Source organism: Pyrgilauda ruficollis, unplaced genomic scaffold (assembly GCF_017590135.1).
Source record: "Pyrgilauda ruficollis isolate IOZ18807 unplaced genomic scaffold, ASM1759013v1 scaffold316, whole genome shotgun sequence".
NCBI lineage: Eukaryota > Metazoa > Chordata > Aves > Passeriformes > Passeridae > Pyrgilauda > Pyrgilauda ruficollis.
The window spans coordinates 59,687-80,437 of record NW_024524556.1 but is presented as its reverse complement, the minus strand read 5'-3'; the positions used below and the strand labels follow the sequence as shown (position 1 = coordinate 80,437).

Sequence of the window (20,751 nt, the reverse complement as noted above, 5' to 3'; positions counted from 1 at the left end):
AGGGGCTGGGGCTGTGCCAGCTGTAGGAGATGCCTCCAGGGCCCGCGTTCCCCTCACGCACAGACTCACCGCGTTCCGCACGGCAAACCTTTGTCCTCCCCCGAGCTCTCCGGGCTTTGCCTTTCTCTGCTCCGGCTCCTCCCGGAGCTCCCTGCGTTCCGGCGCCCGACACACAACATCCCATCCACCGACGTTTCTGAGAGAGCCATTTACAACACGGGGGTCACAGGAGGACTGGGCTCCCCAGTTATTCCCTCTACAGGCGGGACCCCCCTTCCCCGCCGGACCCCCCGTTCCCTCAGACCTCTCCCGCTTTCCCTGCGACGGCGAAGGTCCCTCTGTGCCCCTCCCGGCCGGCGACCACGGCGACATCCCCAACCCGCCCGGCCCCCCGGGCTGCCCCGAGACCTCTTTGGCGTCCACGGCGACGAGCGAGCCCCGCCGATGGTCCCGATGGCCCCGCGGCCGCCGCTCTGTCCGGCCGGGCCGTGCCCGGGGCGGGCCCCGCGAGCTCCGCTAGGCGGCGCCCCCGCCCCCGCGCTGAGGGGCCGCTGCAGCTTCCCGCCCTTCGCGCCCGCCGGGAGCTGCCGACGCTGGGGCCCGCCCGCCCGCCCTTTTATCGGAGCCATGGAGAAGGAAAACCGGTTTAAATTGTTCATGCCGCCGCGCCTGGGCGGTGGGCAGGTGCCTGCGGGCAGATCCCAGGTGAGCGCTCGGCCGCGGGGCCGCTGAGGGCGGCACACGCCCCCCCCCCTCCCCGGCCGCCCCCTCGGGCTGGGGTGCTCTGGAGGCCGTGGCTGAGGAGGGGGAGGGGGAAAGCGCAGGGGCCCTTCCCGGGGACACGGGGACAGTGCTGTGCCCGGGGAGTGCCCCGGCAGAGCCCCGAGCTGGAGCGTGCACACACACACACACCCACACACACCCACACCCCTGCCCCTGCATGGAGCAGGACGGCTCCTGCGCTGGGCTCATTTCTGTGCATATGCCTCGACTGGCATATGCACAGACATCTTCGGTTCGAATTTCAAAGACTTTTGTTGTTATTTTCTGTCAAAACTGAAGGGAATCATCTTCTCCAGCACCTGCTCTGTGTTTTAAGTCCGCATTTCATACGGGTAATTCAGCACAGAGAGCGAGCAGGGCCCCCCTCAGATGCTCACACTGGCGTTGATGTCTTGGTCTCACTGGATCAAGTGTACAGTGAAAATGTTCTGTCTCCACACTGAGTTATAGAAATTCAACAAGTTATTTTTTCATGTCGAAGCTCCTTATGAAATATGTCGAGATTCAAACGGGATATTCTGACAGCAGATGAGTTAGCTGTTTACAGGATGAACTTCTGTGACTTAAAAACCTTGTAAAAGGGTATTTTTCATGCTGAAACATAATCAGATATGGTTTAGAACTTAGAATTGCCCTTGGAAGTAAAGCAAAAAAAAAAAAATATCAACTACTGGTCTTCAGAAAGTAATTTGTCTCCTTGAGTCGTTTACCATGCACCAGTGCCCAGACAGACAGGAGCCGCTGAGTTCCCTGCATTGAAAGCTTCCCCTTTGGCCACAGCCTATAAAGCAAACTGCAGGAGACCAACAGTTCAATAAACCACTGTGAAGTAAGAGGCAAGCGAGTTCCAAAGTCATTACCAATGAAAATTGTAGGCAGCTGTTTTATTAATGAAAAATTCTATTTTCACATCATCTGTAGGGATTTTTTTTTTCCTGGATTTTATAATTCTTCTTTACAAATCTACTCATAAGAAATTAATTTTTAAATTTGTGCAGGGTTTTAACAAATGCTCAGATGGTGATTTTAAGCTGCCATTCGATGTGTCAAACCGTGGTGAAATCACTGATTCAGGTAGGATTAAAATATTTGCCATGCACGTTTTTTAGATTTTTATATATTGTCAAGTTTTAATTTTCATGAGTAGTCTCACAGTTTCATATCTGTAACTGTTAAATACAGTTTCACTGTTACTTTTTTTTAGAAATACGTTGATCAAAATCTCTTCATGTTTCAGATACAATTTCTCAGCAAGTAAAACTTTGCTCTGAAGTAGATGAAGAGGTCAGCTAAGTATCAACTCTGCATGTCTAATTCCTTGGGGTCTTTTGAATTTGTTCCCAAACAGTGCCTAATGCATTATTCAGTAGATATTTCAGGGCTAAAGGAAGTAGTCAAAAGGGAGTAATGTGTTCTGTCTCCTGTTTAAAGCTGAATAACTTAGAGGATATATTTGTGATTTAGTGAACATGACTGGAAACAAATATTTAAAAATTAAGGTGATTGCAACGTTGTTGTTTTTTTTCTTTGAAGTGCCTGTGAAGTCTAGGAGCTTTAATTAGAGTCAGATTTAAACACTTAAGTATCCTTGTGAAACTGGTCTGAATATTCTATTGAGGGGCAGAGGGGTTGAAGTCAGCGTATTCTGTGGAAAGCTGAAGTAGGTAATCCCAATTGCCTTGTCTGGCTTTACTTTATCTGTAAAACAATGAATTCTTTGGTTTCCTCAAGCACTGGATTCTTTTCACAGCGTCTTTAGCAGCATATTTCTGCTTTAGCACAACTCAGTAAACCTCACTTTTTTTGCAATAGCTTCTGTACTGTGCAGCTACAAAATACTGTTTGCTGCCACAAAAGAAAACACATTTCTTGCACTCTCTCTGCTGATTTTCATATCCCTGACGACTAGACTTTATTAATCCTAAGCCATTAAAGTACCATCGGGACTGTAACAAGACTGTGATGCAGCCAAAACAAGGGTGGTGTTTGGGGGTGCTGTACGCGGACTGAACGCCCTTTGGGCTCGTGTGTTGCTCTTACCTGCCTTGATCACCGGCCCAGCACTGCTTGCAGGACGCTTTCAAAGTGCCCTAAGGGCACAAGGGTGGTGGTTCTCCTCCCTGCCCGTGTGTGTTGATGGCAGTATCACTCTCGGGCAAAGTCTCTGAAGCTGCTTTTACTTAACTCAGCAGTGTCTGTCAGAAGGAGAGGACAGAAATGGCGCGAAGAACCTGCTAGAAGGAATTTTGGCTTCACTGATAATTCTAGCACAACTTTTATTGATTTTGTTGGACTGCAGTTATGCATGTCTTTTAAGATCATCTATTTGGTGGCGTCTGAAGGTGGTTTGGGATATTTCATTGTATTTGTTTCTCCTGTGTGCTCCGTAATGCCTTTTGATACATACATAGAGGCTGCACAAAGATTTAAACTTTGGCTCCTGATCATATAAGCTTATATCAGCATCTTTGGAAAAATATTACTCTTGTGATGTTTCTTGGAGATAAATATGTTATCTACAACAGTATTAATTAGATAGTATTTGAGATTAAATTGTGGAACCTGTTTTAATAGAATACAGAAACAATGAATGAATTGTTCTCAAAACTCTACAAAGAGGCTGAGAAGATTAAGCAGTGGAAACTGACTGTGGAATCAGAACTAAACCAGAAAGAAAGAAAACTCCAAGAAGTTAGAAAGATTGTTGAAGCACAGAATAAAGCCATTCAAGAACTGCAGGCCAGTATTGTATAGATATATACATTGAATAGATGAAGTTAAGTGCTTCCTGATTCAGTAGGACAGTATTATTGATACAATTAAATATTAAAGAATGTTGCAGTTTGGTTTGTGCCTTGAGAAAATGATTATTTTGAGAAGTTGCAGGTACCTGTCCTGTGTGAGATGTGTATGAAGAATATACCTGTAAGTGTCTCAGTTGCTGGTAAATTATTGTTCATTAATTATTACATGTTTCATGCAAAAGATGAGTCAGCATGTAATACCAGATAAAACAGACTTCTCTCTACTGATGCTCAAAATTACTTTTTCATGAGGGATTTGAGAAGTCGAAGTGCATTTCTAATATATTTTTCAATAACAGTCTTTTTGCATTTGTTCCCTATGAAATTAGTTTGAAAATGAAAAACTCCACTTGAAACTGGAAGATGAGATATGTGAAAATAAAGATCTCTTGAAAGAGTAAGTAATACAACCAAATATATATTTTTGTGGTGAAAATAATCAGTTTTCATGTGGGCAGTTTTATATAGCTGTTAAATTTTAAAGGTCATTTACATTGTTACTCCTTAGGTGCACAAAGTACTGTGCACTCCTGTGTAATCATGGTGTTTTTCCCTCCTTTAGAGCTGCTGCTTCAAGGCATCTGTGTAATCTGCTCAAGGAAACCTGCACTCACTTCACAGAGAAGACCAGCAAATGTAAATGCTTTTTTAATTTTTTATTTATGAGAGTAAATGTACTTCTAGCTAGCTCTAAATTCACGAACAGAAGAAAGAAGAAAGTTCTCGTGCTGTTCAGATAAGTTCTCCAGTCGAGATCGACTGGATGTGGCTCTTAGAACGAGAAATGAATTTTAAGTGGCTCACAAAATTGGAAGTGAAGCCACAGGTCTAACAGACATATGATTTGTTATGCTAAATCCAGAGGACTCTTGAAGTCAGTGAAAGTTTTTGCCTGGGAGCTATTTGGGGGCCTAAACAGTGATACAGGTTTGAGGCAGTGCCAGCACCCCTGATTAGCCACTGACAGCCACTCCAGAGCAGGGCAGGTCTCCTCAAGTCTGGTCAGCCCATTGAAGGTTTTCAGTCCCATCCAGATACTGTGAATATATTAAGAGATTTGAAGTGACACTTCATGCCTGTTTTTAGGCAGTAGAATCTACTCTAAATTCCCAGCACTGTAACAAATTTCCAGAGCTGGCAGTTCCTGTTTTCAGCCATCACACATTTGTGGGGAAAAAAGGTATAATGAGTAACTACAATTCTTCTCGTGAAACTGAACAAGCCAAGACAGTTGGATAACTTAATGAAGCTTAAGTTCTTGAGGTTTTAAAACATGTTCTTGATTGGGAATTTTACTTTACATGCAATTTAGAATTGTTGTTACAATCATTAGAATTTTACTGACTTGATCCTGGATACTTAAGAAGTGCCTATTTCTATTTAGCCTTAATTCTAGAAACACTTGTGTATAGATGCACTGTTCTTTTTTCATAGCTGTGTTTCTTACTGTTCTCTTTTTAATTGCTTTCTTAGGGAAAAATAGTATCAATTACAAAAGTGAAAGGAAAGAAGGAAAATATGGACATGGAGTGTTGTTGAAATTTTATAATGACAGTTCTGTGGTTATAGGTATCTGCTGATAGGAAGAAATTCAGTGCTAAACCCTATATTACAGCTTATCAAATACTAACAGTTTATATACATTTTTATTCCACAGCATTAATACTATAATAATTAATATGGTTACATAAACTGACCCAGAATTACACTTTTCACAGGAAAAATATATTGGGAAGGAAATTTAAAAGCTGAGCTTGCTTAATGTTTCAATGAAATACACATTTTCCCTAGATTCTGTAACTTTTGGCACCATGTTTCATAATTACTTATTTAATAAGATTGGAGCTGATAATTCCTTTTTTTATTCATTGTGCTGATTAAGTATTATGACTTGGATAGCTGGTATTCTTTTTCAAAAGAAAAACTTTCTTGTACGTTCTTGCTTTGATAGATGAACAGGAAAAAGAAGAAACAATCCAATTGTATGAGGAACTTCAAAGCAACATAGAAGTAAGTGACCAAGCTTGGTGAAAGGAATGGATTGTGAGTTACGTGCATATGCTGAGCTGAGTTACATGTTGAGATACTATTTGTATCCATCATGTCATGTGTGATGCAGGAAGTCTGGTTTTCAATCCCTTTTCAAGAATTATTTTTGTGTTATATAAAGCACATTCAATGGAGAAAGCGCAGTGGCGCGTGGGATGTAGATCCATGTGATATGTGCTTAGAGCTGGGTGACTGCCAGAACTTCTGTCTTCTTTTTGGACTCTGTTTCACCTACCTGGTGGTTTCTCAGAATGGCTGAGGTGGGCAGCAGCCCCTGGAGAAGTTCCAGGGTTTCCAGTACTGAACTTCAAATATTAAATTTTGTTTCTAGAGAATGACAGTGGCATTTGAAGATCTTCGTGTGCAATCAGAGAACGACAGATTGGAAATGAGTTTCAAACGTGAGAATTCTGTGTATTGTGTTTATGCAGCTGGCTCAACAATTTTGTGCTTCATAGCTTGTATTACACAGTATTATGCAGTATCAGGGCAGACAGATGTGAAGTGCTCGAATGGTGAGCAGGTCACACTGGGACACTGGGACCCTTCTTTCGTTCATGCTGCTTTTGTTCACTGCCTGGCCCCCTCTATTGTTGTTCCACTGGGCCAAATTTGGAACTTTATTTTTCAAATAGTCACTTAAGTTTTGTCTGTGAAGTATAGTCTAGAGATCAATACTTATTTCATGTAGTTTGCTTATTTAAATGGAAATGCACTAGTGTATAGCTACAGAAACTTTAGCTAAATGCTCTCTCTCTATATGTATAGCCTACTATGTTCCTGTTTCATTTTTACATGCTCTTTTTGATTAGTTTCTTGTAACAAACATGGAGTAATGGACTTATTCTGTGGAAAGCTGGCAAAAAAAGATATTTTGATTATAAAATCAAACACTGCCTCCACAATTACTCTTGGGAAACAAATTGTACAGCTGTACAATTACAAGCAGTCTTAAACTGGAAGTTGTATTGAACTTTGAGTATATTTCAGCTAGAATGTTAACTATGGATATTACTGTATCTTGAAAGTAAAAGAAGAAGCAGAAAAAGTGGACAAGTTTGAAAAAGAATACAAACTGGAAGTCAGTCAAAAGGAAAAGCAGGTTTGCTCAGTTTTACCATCTAATATGTAGAGCTTTATTTGTGACTAAAGGGTCATTTTTACATGCTCTTTTTGATTAGTTTCTTGTAACAAACATGGAGTAATGGACTTATTCTGTGGAAAGCTGGCAAAAAAAGATATTTTGATTATAAAATCAAACACTGCCTCCACAATTACTCTTGGGAAACAAATTGTACAGCTGTACAATTACAAGCAGTCTTAAACTGGAAGTTGTATTGAACTTTGAGTATATTTCAGCTAGAATGTTAACTATGGATATTACTGTATCTTGAAAGTAAAAGAAGAAGCAGAAAAAGTGGACAAGTTTGAAAAAGAATACAAACTGGAAGTCAGTCAAAAGGAAAAGCAGGTTTGCTCAGTTTTACCATCTAATATGTAGAGCTTTATTTGTGACTAAAGGGGAAATGCAAGAGCCAATAAGTGTTTCTGGGTATTAGTAAAAAAGACAAAATAACATCTGAAGCTGCATTTAAGTCAAATTTTGCTAAGTTTAGTGATGTTTCAGTACCTTTAGTCTGCTGGAATTCATGGTTTGATTTTGAATTGCAGAACTTTTTTGTTTAGAGTAATGTGACTTGACCAATATTTGGCTAAGATTATATCTAGCCAAATATTATCTATCTGTCTATCTATCTATCTATCTGTCTGTCTGTCTGTCTATCTGTCTAATCTAACTTGAATGACAGCAAAATGTCTGCTTATCATACCTGGGATACAAATGAAAATTAGTATCTGTCCTTTTTCCAGACTTCATTGTGATATTTCTTGCATTTTGCTAGATTTCAGCTCTTACCATGCAGAGAGATGAAAAAGAGGATGTAATAAAAGACATCAAGGCTCAGCTGCAGACGTCACAAAATAAGATTGCTGACTTAATAGAAGCAAAATGTAAGAGTTCTGCCTGCTGTGTTTAAATGTAATTGTTTATAGAAGCATAGAAAATAGGGTCATGATAGTCTTATTCTGTTGCTGGTTGGCAGCAGAATTTTGGGGCCTTGAAGGCCCTATTTTTGTTTGGGACAGAAGCTGCTCATGTGGGATCAGGACTGGCAGGGTGAGTCAAGCAGTGAGAGCTTTTGAAAATTGCCAGGGAAAAATATGTTGCTTCAGTTTTGCAAATTTACAGTCAGGCAGATGTCACTGAGGCAACTTACTTTTCAGAACTTGATTTTCAATATTTTTAAGCCATCTATATTCAAATTTTATATATTATTTTATAGTATACGATGTCAGTAATATTGACCTTTGTTAAATTCTTTAGATGTATGTAATTTTCAATTTTGACAGCATTTTTTATGAAATATCCTATTTTAAAAGATATAAACATTTTTTTTTGTTGTTTAGTACATAGTGAAGAAATGTTAAAGGAATCCCAGGTCAGTAAAGAACATTTGAGGGCAGAGCTGGAAGAGGCTAAAATTTCATTGCAAAAGGCAGAGGTACACCTTGCTTATAGTTTTACATCATAAATAGACTAGATGAGTATTTGCATAAATAATTATGGATACTTTAGATATGAAACAGCTGTATCTGTTTGTTGCAAAACATGTTCAGAAATTATATCATGTTTTGAAGGTTACTCAAAAGACCTTAGAAACCGAATTCCAGACTACAGTGAAAACATTAATTCAGGTTACCAGAGAAAAGGAAGAACAGGAGGAAGAATGTAAAAAAATGAAGGCTTTGTTTGCAGCCGTGACAGAGGAGTTTGAGACTTCTAATGCCAATTTGAAAAGCTCGCTGCAAGAAGAGCAAAATAGGTAAATTAATGAGTTTAAATTAGAAGAGTGATCTTACAGGTTGCAGTCTATGACAAAATCAAGAACAATTGGAAATGAAGCTGAAATTTGGAGGTTTTTTGACACAGTGGTCTAAATGCAGAGAATTTAATGTAATTTTTTTTATTTGTGATAGTTGATACTGGTCTATAAAAGGTAAATTTTTGCTCCCTCCAACTTTCATAATTCTGTCTTTAAGAAATGCAGATTTCTGTAAGTATATGTTTGTTTGCTTTTGTGTCTACTGTTCTGAAGTTGTAAGAGTGAAATTTGATATGTGTTGCAGGCAGATATGTCATCTGCCTGTTGAAAGGTAAATGTTCGTAAAGTGCTTGTGCTAAGACTTTGTCTTATTGTCCTTTAAGTTTCAAATGCAGTGCTTTGTACTATACATTTGGGATTTTAAAATTATCATTTTCTTAGACTAAAGAAATCTGAAGATGATTCAAAGCTGCTTGCCTTGGAGCTCCAAAATAAATCTGCTGAACTGGGTAAGGCTTGGAGAAAGGCAGAAAATGAGCTAGGCTGTAATAAATTTCTGCTGTTTTCTGGAAATGGACTGTCTCTAGTAGTTGAAGAAATGATTTTACAGTACCTATAGCTGTCAGGAATGCTTAAATTTATTTTCACTCAGCTGACTCCCTTTTCTTTGGGGGTCATTGGTGCTGGCAACAGCCAAAGGGCAGTGCTGTGCAGAGCTGCAATAGTAAGACCATTCATGCATGAATTCTTATGGAAGTAATTTTGGTTTCCAGCTAAGACCAGTAGCACTGCAGGTGCCAGGAGTGACTTCTGTAGCTTGTAGAGATAAAACCCTCCCATTAAGGTTTCTGTAGACCCTCCCCATGCTAGAAGTGGAATGATGCTGGCAGGGGTTGTCTTTCAATACTGCTTTGGTATCATGTGGTTTCTAGGGATGTGCTCCTTAGTCCCCAGAGTAAGAGATCTGCCTTCAGGATGGTTTTCCTGCTGTGCAGCACGTGGCCCCAGATCTCATCTGACAGATGAGAAATGCAATTGGATGTGTCCATCTGCGCTGAGGGCAGTAGAGAAGTGTTCAAGAGGGAACTGCTAATGCTTGTCTAGAACAAGGCAAGATGAGACCTGTGGGAGTTCCACACCAAACACAACTTGCAAAAAGTACCAGCGTTGTGAATGTGCACATAGAAAACATTTGGAAATTAGTAACAACTGCTTTCTTTTTTCAGCATATCCATGTGATACCTTCAGCAGTTCAGATTTTTTTTTTCTGGAACAATGCAGATGCATCAATACTTGGGGAATACTCTAGTCTTACAGTCCATGGTTTATTTGAAGCTATAATTGTGGAAAACATAATAGGCTCTAAATTTTATTTAAGATAAATATTTAGTTTCTCTTCAGATATAGATTTGCTAATGTCTGAATCATTTTTTCAAGTCTACATTTAGATTAAGTCATAAATTAACTTTTCAGTTTCTTAACTTAATCCAACAAGTTTTGAGAACTGGGTATTGCAAAAGGGTAAATGTTTTATACTGCCTGCTGAATATGAAAAATTATTTCTCTTCCATTAATTTTACATTACATGTGCTGTAGAAGAGATAACTAAAGTAAAATGTGATCAAGAACTGCAACTTGAAGAGCTGTCAGCAACTCTGGTAAATGTTCATTTTATTAATTTCATGGCATTTGAAATTCCTCTTGCTTTATAAGTATCTTAAATGCCATAAATAAACACAGTCGAGTCTACCTTAACATTTCTACTAAACTTTCTCACACACAATTTCAGTGTTTTCTTTGAAGAACTTCTTTATTGCCACTGTTTTTCTTGTCTCTTGTGCTTTGTTTTTTCTTGTCTCCCATGTTTTGGTTTTCCTTGTCAAGGTTTTTTGTTATTTCCTTCTTTGTTTATGCCCATTCAAATACCACTCCCTCTGGATATAAAGCTTTCCCATTTTTTCTTACTTACAGGAAGGTAATTAGCTCTGGCCTCTGTGAACCCTACTGTGCTGTGACACAGGCCCATTTTCTGTCACAGAAGTCTAAGCTGTATGAAGTACACTCTTAATAGAGATTTTTTTTCATTATGATTTTATATTTATAAGTCTAACAAGAATCCATATCAACTAAAGTTAAGATCGTGTGAAATCAGGTGTGCATTTTACCGTGTCTGCTTATTGTTATAATCTGTGCATTGAGTGTTCTGAATGAGTTTCATTTTCTAAAATGGGCAAATTGGAGGACTTTTACTGAAGAAGGATCTTGAAGCTACTGTAGAAAACTTGCAGAGAGAAAAAAAATTGGAGAGACAAATGAAAATGCTCTCCAAATGAGAGAGGTCTGAAGTAGGGCAATAGTAACATGTTTTTATAAATAGTGAAGTTACACATCATGACTTGTACATGAGTTTATGCATAAGAAATAGCACCCAGAGCAGTGTCCCACCCTGAACTGCTCTGCTCCCAACAGTGACAGCAGGAGATCCTCCATCCTCCTGTTTAGAGGAGCCTGACTGTTGCCCTTGCACTCCTACAGTAGCTGTACTAAGGATGAAGACACAGCCCTGTTGATTGCCTTTCTATTCTGTTGTATAGAACTGGAATTCTCTGATGTTTATTTAGTCTTTTTTTTTAATTTAGATGAATGCAAAAGCTTAAAAGTGAGAAGCAAATGTCTTTATTTAAAATCATGCCCAAGGAATCTAACTTAGTAGTTTTGCAGACTAGGTAATTAAACTCACAGCAGGGGACATTAACAGCACTGGTGTCAGAATTCACTATCTCACACCACTTCCATATCCCACAAGAGATATGTAAAGATACAGTCTATACATACAGATAATACAGATAATAATAATATAATAATATCTTTACATGCAGATAATACAGATAATCCATGACATGGATATTGTTTGGTTCTTCTGAAAGCCTTCTGCTCTTAGTTCATGTCTGATAACCTCCATGAGTTGTAGTTTGCACATGTATACTCAAAATTCCTCCTTTTCATTTTGCAGAAAGAAAACCATGATTTGAAAGCACAGCTTACTAGTACAACTGAAAAGGAACAAGATTATTTAAAACAGCTTGTGACTCTGAAAACAGATCTTGAACAAGAGGCGTATGAGCATTTTGAAAATATAGTATTTAATTATTTTTGGTGTAATATAGAAGTTGCTTTAACACACAGTGAAATGAACTATGATTATTTTCTAATGAAAGTTTTGAACCACATAGTATGACATTAATTATATACTTCATTTCTAAATTACACTTTCTCTGTTTGTATGTATTCTATGGCATATGTAGTTGTTCCATATCCCTTTGACTTATTTAACAAGAAGAGAAAGTTTCTGCATTCGTTGTTAATCTTGTGTTGAACTGCATCATCTTCACTAACCATTATATTTATATAAAAGTTTACTCTGGTTTTCTTTCCTTCTTCTGTCACCTTTTTATATCCCTCTGACTTTGCTGCAAAGCTTATATTTGTAGATAAAGGCCTGGACTTTTTTCATCATGGAATGACACTTGATAATGGGTATATTTAATTTAAAAGGAGATTTCAAAATGCATGTTCTTATTCCTCTTGGCCATTTGTTTTAAATTAGGTTAAAGAATGAACAACTAACAGTGTATCTCAATAAGCTTTCACTACAGCAAGAACAAACAGAGCAAGAGAAAAATGCTGTGGCTGCAGAACTCAAGAAACTGCAAGAACAACAAGAGGCAAGTTGTAAACTTCCAGCTTTTTTGAAAGGACAATAATAAATGTTACAAATTACTCAGTTTTACAAATTGGATGATGAGCTGCAACATGACTTGGTTCTGTAGAGTACCTGAGCTGTTTTTTGTGTTTGAATTGGAAAGGAAGTGTATTTACACTTGTGAATAAGGCAGGTCAGTGTGCTTTGGATGTCTGAATTTTTTAAGAAGTCACTTTGAATTTTATTTTTTTGCTGACACGGGTCTTTATTCAGGATAGTAAGAAAAAAGAAGAAAATACAAAGCAGTTAGTTGGGAACCTAGAAGAAGCAAATAGCCAGCTAAGGCAAGTAGAAACAAATATTAATATCTGATATTGTTAAAGGAAGTAGACTCAAATAGTTAGTTGTGTTCATATAGTGTTTTCTAGGATTTTTTTGATTAATATTTTTCTAGATTATATAGCTAAACAGAAACTGTTCAGAGTTGCTGTTGGCCAAGTAGATTTTCTCAGATTAGAAATACCAATTGCTACAGGAACAATGTTTGTCATCATTTTGTATTACATAGAAAGAGCTGTCTTGTTAAACGTCTTAGGTGAAGGAAATTAAAATGGAAATTCAAGGTTGTGGATTAAATGTGACAAGGCAAAACTGGATAAGTGTTACTGTCTGCAGAAGTCTCTGTATCATCAGTTCAGTAGATAGGCAACCTCCCATGCTTCATAGCTGCATTACAATATTCCAGGTTAGGATGTATTTTCCTTAGGTTAGCTGGAACATCTTTTCCTACTTAAAAAAAGTATAGACAGTTCACATATTGACTTACTAGGTGTGTTGCTTCATTTTAAGAGCCATTTTCATTGAACAGCTTATGAAGTTCCCATCGACATTAGCAGCTCTTTTTAGAAAATAAAATATGGGTTTATTAAAAGTACTGAAAATAAGTTAAAGGCAATAAGTAAATATTTACTAATGCTTGTTAATTTGGCACTTAGAAATGAAGTGGAGTCTTTGAAGGAGAAAATGGCAAAGACAGGTGAAGAGATTAAAAGTACACTGGATGAAAAAGAAGAAAACGTATGTCACATCATGTGTCATGAAAATATGTTACATAACCTGTAGGACAGCATCTAAATGTAAAACCTTTGTTGGGATTTTTTCGCAAAGCTCTGCCTGGGGGATGTGATCTCTGCCAGAGGCTTTCTTCTTTCACACCTGCTGCCAATTGTGACATTGTGTGTCCACATGCTGAGCCTTATTATTTTAAAAGAGAAGCACAGTCATTGGGGTGTTTACTCTTTGCTGGGAAGTTTAACATTAAAGATTTGTTTGTTTTCAGGGAAACAGAGAACCTGCTTTTCTGTTTTTTCATATACCCACTCAGTGATGGATGGGCTCTGGATTAGCTTTTTATGTGTAGTGTGAGTTTTAGCTTAAATAGATTCAAACAGTTTTACTTCCTTGCTATTGTTTCAAAGCAGTCTGGGGTTTTTAGCATTAGAATGGATTTCAAAATTTCATTGTAAAAGTCAAATTTTACAATTGTAATTTCAGGTTAAGAGTACTGAAAATGAAATTTCAAGAAAGGAAAAGCCGTTGAAGATTCTAGAAAATAATTGGGAAAATTAATTTTTTCGTGGATGTAGGGAACTTCATAGAAGTGTATTTTTTAAATTGTGAAGATACTGGGGGTTTTTTTCTCCTTCTTTCTTAACTCTATAACTACTAAGGGACTGCTTTATTGCTATTAATTAACATCTTGTAGTACTTTATAGCTAAAACTCCAATCATTCTAACACGTCAGCTTGTGTTTCAATCCCATTGGAATAAACCAGACTGGTGCAAGTGCATGTTTGAGAACATTTACAGGAATTGCTAATACAGGGAGTAATTTTTAGAACTTACTAATTAGTGTTTGAAATATCTCTTTCAGATGAATAATTTAAAGAAACAGGTGGAAAATAAAACCAAATACATTGAAGAGTTGGAGCAGGAGGTGTGTAGATTTTAAATGTCACAAATACATAAACACATTGTATTTTGGGTTGACTTTTCAGCAGATTTGTGTCTGCTGTGATATCTTTAGATACACCTATGTGATTTAAAAATTTTCCTTTCTTATCCTAACCCTGAGCAAATTAGGGAGTCATCTTTGCAATCACTTGATTAGTTAAATGAGCCTTAATTTGAAAAAAGCAATTACAAAAATAATGTCTTTAATAAACATCTACTTTTTTTCATTTAGTGCATAGTATTATTTATGTACTTGTAATAAGTATCTCAGTTACAGCTAGTAGAAAAGAATTCTGCACTCACACAAATTGTAGTAACTTCACTGTAAAAATAGATAACTTGTATTTTTTGTCATGACATCTTCACCTTCTGTCAGCAGCATCTTAGTTTTAATTCCCATTCTGCACCTCATTTGTTATTCCCTGCTGTTGCTCAGGAGGAGCCTTTCTTAAGGTCATGAAGAAACAGTAATTATCACAGTAATTAGTTCAGCAGTCTTTTGTTTGTAGAATTGTTCTGGAACCTGAGCTGCACAACAGAGAGTTATTTGCCTGATGAAGGCTGGAATTTTGAAGATTCTGACATTGTTGATGCAGTTAAACCATTATATAATTCTATTCACTTATTACAGTACAGTGCTTGTTTTGTTTTATTTCAACAGAATAAGATGCTGAAAAAGAAAATGGCTGCAGAAAGCAAGAAAACCAATACTTATGAAGGGAAGGTAGGTTTAAATAACGTCATGTAGAAGATGAGGTTTTTAAGATGACTGTTTTTAAGTCCCAGTTTAAGTAATGATAATACTTGTTAAATACATTCTGAACTGGTTTTTGGATCTGGGATACAGACTTTGCAGGAATGAGCTCATAGTTTTTAGAAAATCCTTCCATTTTTAATCATTGGGCACCAACTGTTGGACATTTAAGAGATGGACTTCACATTGCAATTAATTATGTTTCTAATCTATTCCTTTCTTTTTTTTTCTTTTGTTGATAGTGGATTGAACAGGGTTCAGCAACCTCATTGTAACAGAAAAACATTTAAAAGACATATATATATGTTACTCACTTTAGGCTGTTCTTTAAATGTGTTCTGCAGTGGCAATCCCTCTGATGGGAATATTGTGTCCAGCTTTGGGTACTGCACTTGGAGAAAAGTGGACTTTTTTGAGGATATTCATATAATAAACTTAAAAGGAGAAACTGTAATCAAAATGTACAGCTGGGAGAAAAATGTGCTATAAAACCTGTGAAAATCTTATATAGATTTACAAGAGAGGGAGTAAAATCTCCATCTGTATTTGTTTTTTCCGAGGCATTTAGGGTGACTGCTTAGGGCAGTCTTCCCCATTGCTTCCCCATTGTGCTGTTGCCATTGTTTCTTTGAGTATTTTCTTTATAAAAAAAAGAAAAAAAGCTGAACTTTTAAATAGGAAAGACTTTAATCATATACCTGGAAAGTAACAGTGTGTTTCTGCTCAAAAATACGAGGTAAGAAAAAATCATTAACATAGTAATTCCTAAACAAATAACAGCAGCAATTCTGCATTCTCAAAAGGTGAATAAATTGCAGTTAGAGATGGAAAATATGAACAAGCAACATAAAGAAGCAGTTGACATCTATCAAAAAGACATAGAAACAAGAAAAGTAAATGAAAATAAACTTCGTGAAGAGGTGAGAGGTGTTAATTTTTACTGCAACTTAATTTTTTTAATTTGAAATGTTTTTATGAAGCTTTATTGGCTGAAGTCCTTGCTCTTACATTTCAGTCTTATCAACATAAATGGAATTTGTTTATGCCTGTGAGCAAAGCTTTAGTATATTAGGTGCTTAAGTTGAAGGATTTGGATTTGTCTTTGAAAATAAGAACTCCGTTAAAAATTCTTTATTTCAAGATATAGTTCAAAGAAATTCTGCCCTTGGTATAAAGTCAGCATAGTTAAATTGGATTATAACTTCTCCCATATTGGTATTTTCTGCCCACACATTTTTTTGATGGTGGTTCTTAGAAATGTTTAGCACTAGGGCAGAGTGCTTGAAATGGCCTTTTGGTTTGAAGTAAACTTGCCTGCCATGGATCTACCTTTGATCTTGCCCATTTTAAAAATCTGCATAAAAGATGTGGGATTTGAAATGGATCTTAAAAGCAAATGAAGCCCAAGTGGGACTACATGCTTTATATGCACAGGGTGAAGAAGAAATTAAATTAAGGTTTAAAAAAAATACATTGTTATGTTTATGAATGAAATGCAATTTATTACTAACAGATAGAAAAGATGAGGTTGATTTGTGATGAAACAGCAATGATACAGAGAGAAACTGATATCCGATGTCAGCATAAGATAACTGAAATGATGGCACTTATGGAAAAGCACAAGGTAAGAGATTTTACTGATTGCTGTGATTTGTAATGTGTGATACCATGTTAATGACCTTTCAAAACCAGAAAAAGGTCTGAATCTGGGAAAAGGAAGCTGAACACATGCTTGACTTTGCATCATCTAAAATCAAATTAATTTGAAGATTTTGAAAAGATTCCTATGGGCAGATAAATTCCATTCATCTAAACTTCTAGGATTTTTAGATTTTTTAAAATTCAGGCTTCTTTTGATACCTCTGAATGCAGTATTTTTCAGTTATCAGTTTGGCCTCTTTCTCTGAGAAGATTACTTCGTGACTGTCAGCAGTTTAGCTTGCCACATTTTAGTTTACCTTCCTGTTACTCTATTTTGCAATACCTTTAGCAGATACCATTAGTAAAGATAGCACAGCTGGCTCTTAGGTGCTGAACACATATTGCTGCATAGAAATAAAGACTCTGCCAGTCCACAAAATAATACTTTAATCAAGCCACAGTTTCTGCAGAAGCACCAATGAATCTTTTCTTTCTGAATCTTAAAAGGCTGCTTTGAAAAAATTACTGATGTTTTAAGACTGGATAGCTCTATAATTGTAACATTTAGTCACATGTTTTGAGTTTGTTGTTGATTTGGTTTTTTTAACACAGAATGAATATGATAAAATGGTTGAAGAAAAAGATGCAGAGTTAAAAGTATATAAAATGAAATACCAAAAGCAGTTATCATCAGAAAGAGCAATGGTAAGGAGTATTTTCCAATGTTAAATAATTCAGTGAGGGGGCTGATGTCCTTGTGTAGTGGTTTTATACTGGCTAAGTGCCAGGCATGCACAAAAAAAACATTCACACATTTTTCTCTGCTATAGTTGAGCAGAGGATGGGAATGAAAAATTCAAGGACTCATGAGATAAGGATTAGGAGAAAAACACTTTGAGGGTAAAGCAGATTCAAACTTAAATGGTACCAAAATAATTATTATTAATAGAATTAAAAATGGGTAATGAGAATTGAAATAAACCTTTAAAACACCTTTTTTCCCAATCCCTCCCTCTTGCCCACCGACAGTGCAGAGAGATAAAAGATGTGATCTTCAGTCAGTTTGTGACTGCTAAAAATCTTTTTTCTGTTCACTTAGAGAGTTTCTTTTTCTTGCTGTGCTCTGGGGTCTTTCCCACCAGAGACAGTTCTCTGTGAACTTTTCCAGTGTGGTTTTAATTTTTACGAGTGGCAGTCCCACCCAACCTGCTGCAGCAGATCTTATTCTGGGCACTAAATTCTCCAAATGTTTCTAAAAATCAACTGGAGTAGCAGTGTGTTTGTGTCTGCTCTTCTGGATGGTGTGTCATGTTCTGACTTCACACTTTAAATAGGAAACTTTTGCTTTAGTTAGATTGTGCCCTCTCACCCCCATTCTCCCAAGCGTTTTAAGGTATTACCTTGAACTCTTCTGATCAAGTACCCATTTCTTACAGTACTTCAGTCTTTTTTAAACAAGGTAAAGCAAAGCTTCAAGCACAGGGTTGAAAAGCAAATAGAATTATCTTTTGTATCTTATGAGTATCCCTATTAATTACTGTCTCACTTGGGACTGTTTTCTTTTTTCCGGGTTGTGCATAGTTAACCCTGTCCTTTATTTAATGTTTTTTAGGAAAACGAGCTGTCATGCTTGAAAAGTGAACTGTCATCCCTTAAGGAACAACTGAAAGCAGGAACTGAGGAAAAGGTGCAGTTTTTTATTAACTGACCAGTGTGGGTGAGAGGTGTGGCCTGGGCCTGTGCTGTGGGAGAAGTTGTGTAAGAAATGAAACTGAATTCAAAACCAGTGACTTTTGAGTGCTGAGGTTGTACTAAATCTGGTCATATATTTGTGTGAACTTTGTAACAGTCTGTGATTATAGACTGTGTTCTGTAATTACACCAAGAAGATTTTTAACAACTGAATTCAAATAAATATTTACTTCCTATCACATAACTCTTTTTTAGGAGAATCCTGTAAAAGAGCACTCTCGCAGCATGATTCCTGAAAGTGAAAAGAAATACAAGGTAACTTTAACTTTTTAATTTATTTTAGAATTTGGTATGATTTATATGTGTAGAATAAATTGAAGTGCCATGGTAATTTATTTGCATTCAATAAAAGACATTAGAATGTTTTTGACTTAAAACTTTTTAAATTATAGAAAATACAAACTTATGTTCCTAAACCTTGTTTAGATCTATACAGTGAATCTATTCATGTAAAAAATAGAAAGTCTCCAAATTATATTCATACAGAAGTCAACATAGTGGAAAATAAAAAATGTTTCCTTCAGTACCTGCACAGGAAGCCCTTTGGGCAGTCCAGCATTGAAGTTTTGTAACACCTAACAGTAAATTGTTCTTGTTGGATTTTTCTGCCTGTATTCCTTACTTCTCTGTAGATGCTTTTTTTTTTTTTTTTTTTTTTTTTTCTCCCCTGGGATAAGAAGGGATTTTAAAGGGTCATACCATTCCATGGAGATATTAGACAGCAGTTTCTGGAAGGGCTCCCAGTGTGTAGTTTTTCTTGCTCAGTTGTTGCTTTATGTCTCTAGAATTGTTTTACTTAGTCTTAAAAGTGTCCCTTTGTAAAGGCACTTTTTCTCTATGGAAGAGAAAAATCTTATACAGCTGTAAAAATTGTCAAAGTATCAAAGTAGTCCTGACTGCAGAACTTGCCCTTCTTCCCTGTCAGGAGTTTACTTGTGGTTTTCATGGAACAATAGAATCCAGCACCATTTTTCTAAAAAAGGATTGCACTGGACCACTGCAAAGCTTCTCAGTTTAACTTCTAGTGAAAAGACTATTTTAAGTAACACCAATCTTGATATAGCTATCAGTCTTTCTCTGAAAGCCTTTTCCTGCAGTTTTGTTTGTTTCCATTTTCTTAGATGTTTGATATAGTCCACATGTAGTGGCTACAGTTCAGAATAACCTGAATTTCTGCAGATAAGCATGAAGAACTTAAATACAATGTGCCATGAAACTCAGCTCTTCCATAGCTTCCTGTTCATTCTCCTCTTTTGGCAACCAAAAATAATATAAAAAATTATATTTCCACCCCACCCCACTTTGTTTGGGTCTTTGCTTCATGTTTGGATGGAAAGATAATAGTTCTACCATGTCTCTCAGGTGTCTTCTTGGACACTCACACTGTAAACTGGGTCATGAGTTTGGGTTTAGATTCCATACTTACCCTGTAAAATATAATCTAAAAATATAAACATTTTTTTTTCCCAGACATATATTATAAAGACTCCTCCAACAGATAAAATGCAAAGTGGAAGAAGCACAAACCTGCCTTCAGAGCAGAGCACAAGGAAAAAGCAGAAAGTGCTTCTCCCGCTGGATACTCAGTCAGACAGCTCTGAGCACACTGACCTCCTGGTAAGAGTCAGAGAACAAATCGTGTGCTGAGCAGCTCTTTGTGCTCACTGCTGTGTCTAAGAATGAAGATAAAGAGTTTGGGCTTCCACATTCATGCCAATATTTATGTGTATATTTTTACTTTATTGGTTCTTTGTGGAATTGCAGCTGTATGTACATAATTAACATTCTTTTTATTGAACTGTTATGCCTCATAATTACATCTTAACTTTATTTTTTTCATAGTTTAATATCCTTAGGGGTAAAGAAAAAGTATTTTTTTAATATAGCGTGACTAAGTAACTTTTTGATTTATTAGAGCATAGTCTCGGAAGAAGAAATTTTTAAAAATTTGTACAAAGATTATCCACAAGCTTCAGAGTTACATTCCACGGCACCCAGAAAGGTATGTTAGCCTTTCATAAGATTAAACCAAACAGTTAATCAGATTATTTACAGAAACTAGTGGATGTTTTATTTTCCTTCCTAGACACCAGCTCCATCCAGTGTGAAATCTCCAGGCTCTGCACTGAAACTCAAAACCATGAGGAGAATGCGCGAGGCAGGGTGGACTGCAGTTTCCAAAATGGACAGGAAAAGAAAAATTAAAGAAGTTGTGAAGTTCTTTGCTTAAAATGCAGAAATACCCAGTGCCCTGGCATTGCTTCCTGGTGCCACCACAGGGTTGTTTTTCTCTCAGAGTTAGTACTTTGTTGCATGTTTCTGTCATACTCAGTGTGTTTAATACTATGTTCATTCCTTTACACGTATAAA

At 37.0% G+C, this 20,751-nt stretch overlaps 1 protein-coding gene across 1 annotated transcript; it reads left to right on the top strand.

Annotated features, from left to right (window-relative positions):
- The first annotated feature begins 627 nt into the window (after window positions 1-627).
- Window positions 628-20,611, top strand: LOC121357154 (synaptonemal complex protein 1-like). The gene is given in 31 exon segments (XM_041474212.1): window positions 628-711; window positions 1,782-1,857; window positions 2,021-2,067; window positions 3,358-3,522; window positions 3,917-3,984; window positions 4,150-4,223; window positions 5,539-5,597; window positions 5,968-6,037; window positions 6,665-6,738; window positions 7,538-7,646; window positions 8,103-8,197; window positions 8,334-8,518; window positions 8,960-9,027; window positions 10,115-10,195; window positions 10,763-10,830; window positions 10,833-10,856; window positions 11,532-11,635; window positions 12,126-12,243; window positions 12,495-12,565; window positions 13,217-13,298; window positions 13,776-13,836; window positions 14,153-14,217; window positions 14,896-14,958; window positions 15,792-15,908; window positions 16,502-16,612; window positions 17,242-17,334; window positions 18,242-18,316; window positions 18,577-18,636; window positions 19,852-19,998; window positions 20,297-20,383; window positions 20,468-20,611. Coding segments are annotated over 31 exon segments (2,745 nt in total).
- Window positions 20,612-20,751: the final 140 nt, after the last annotated feature.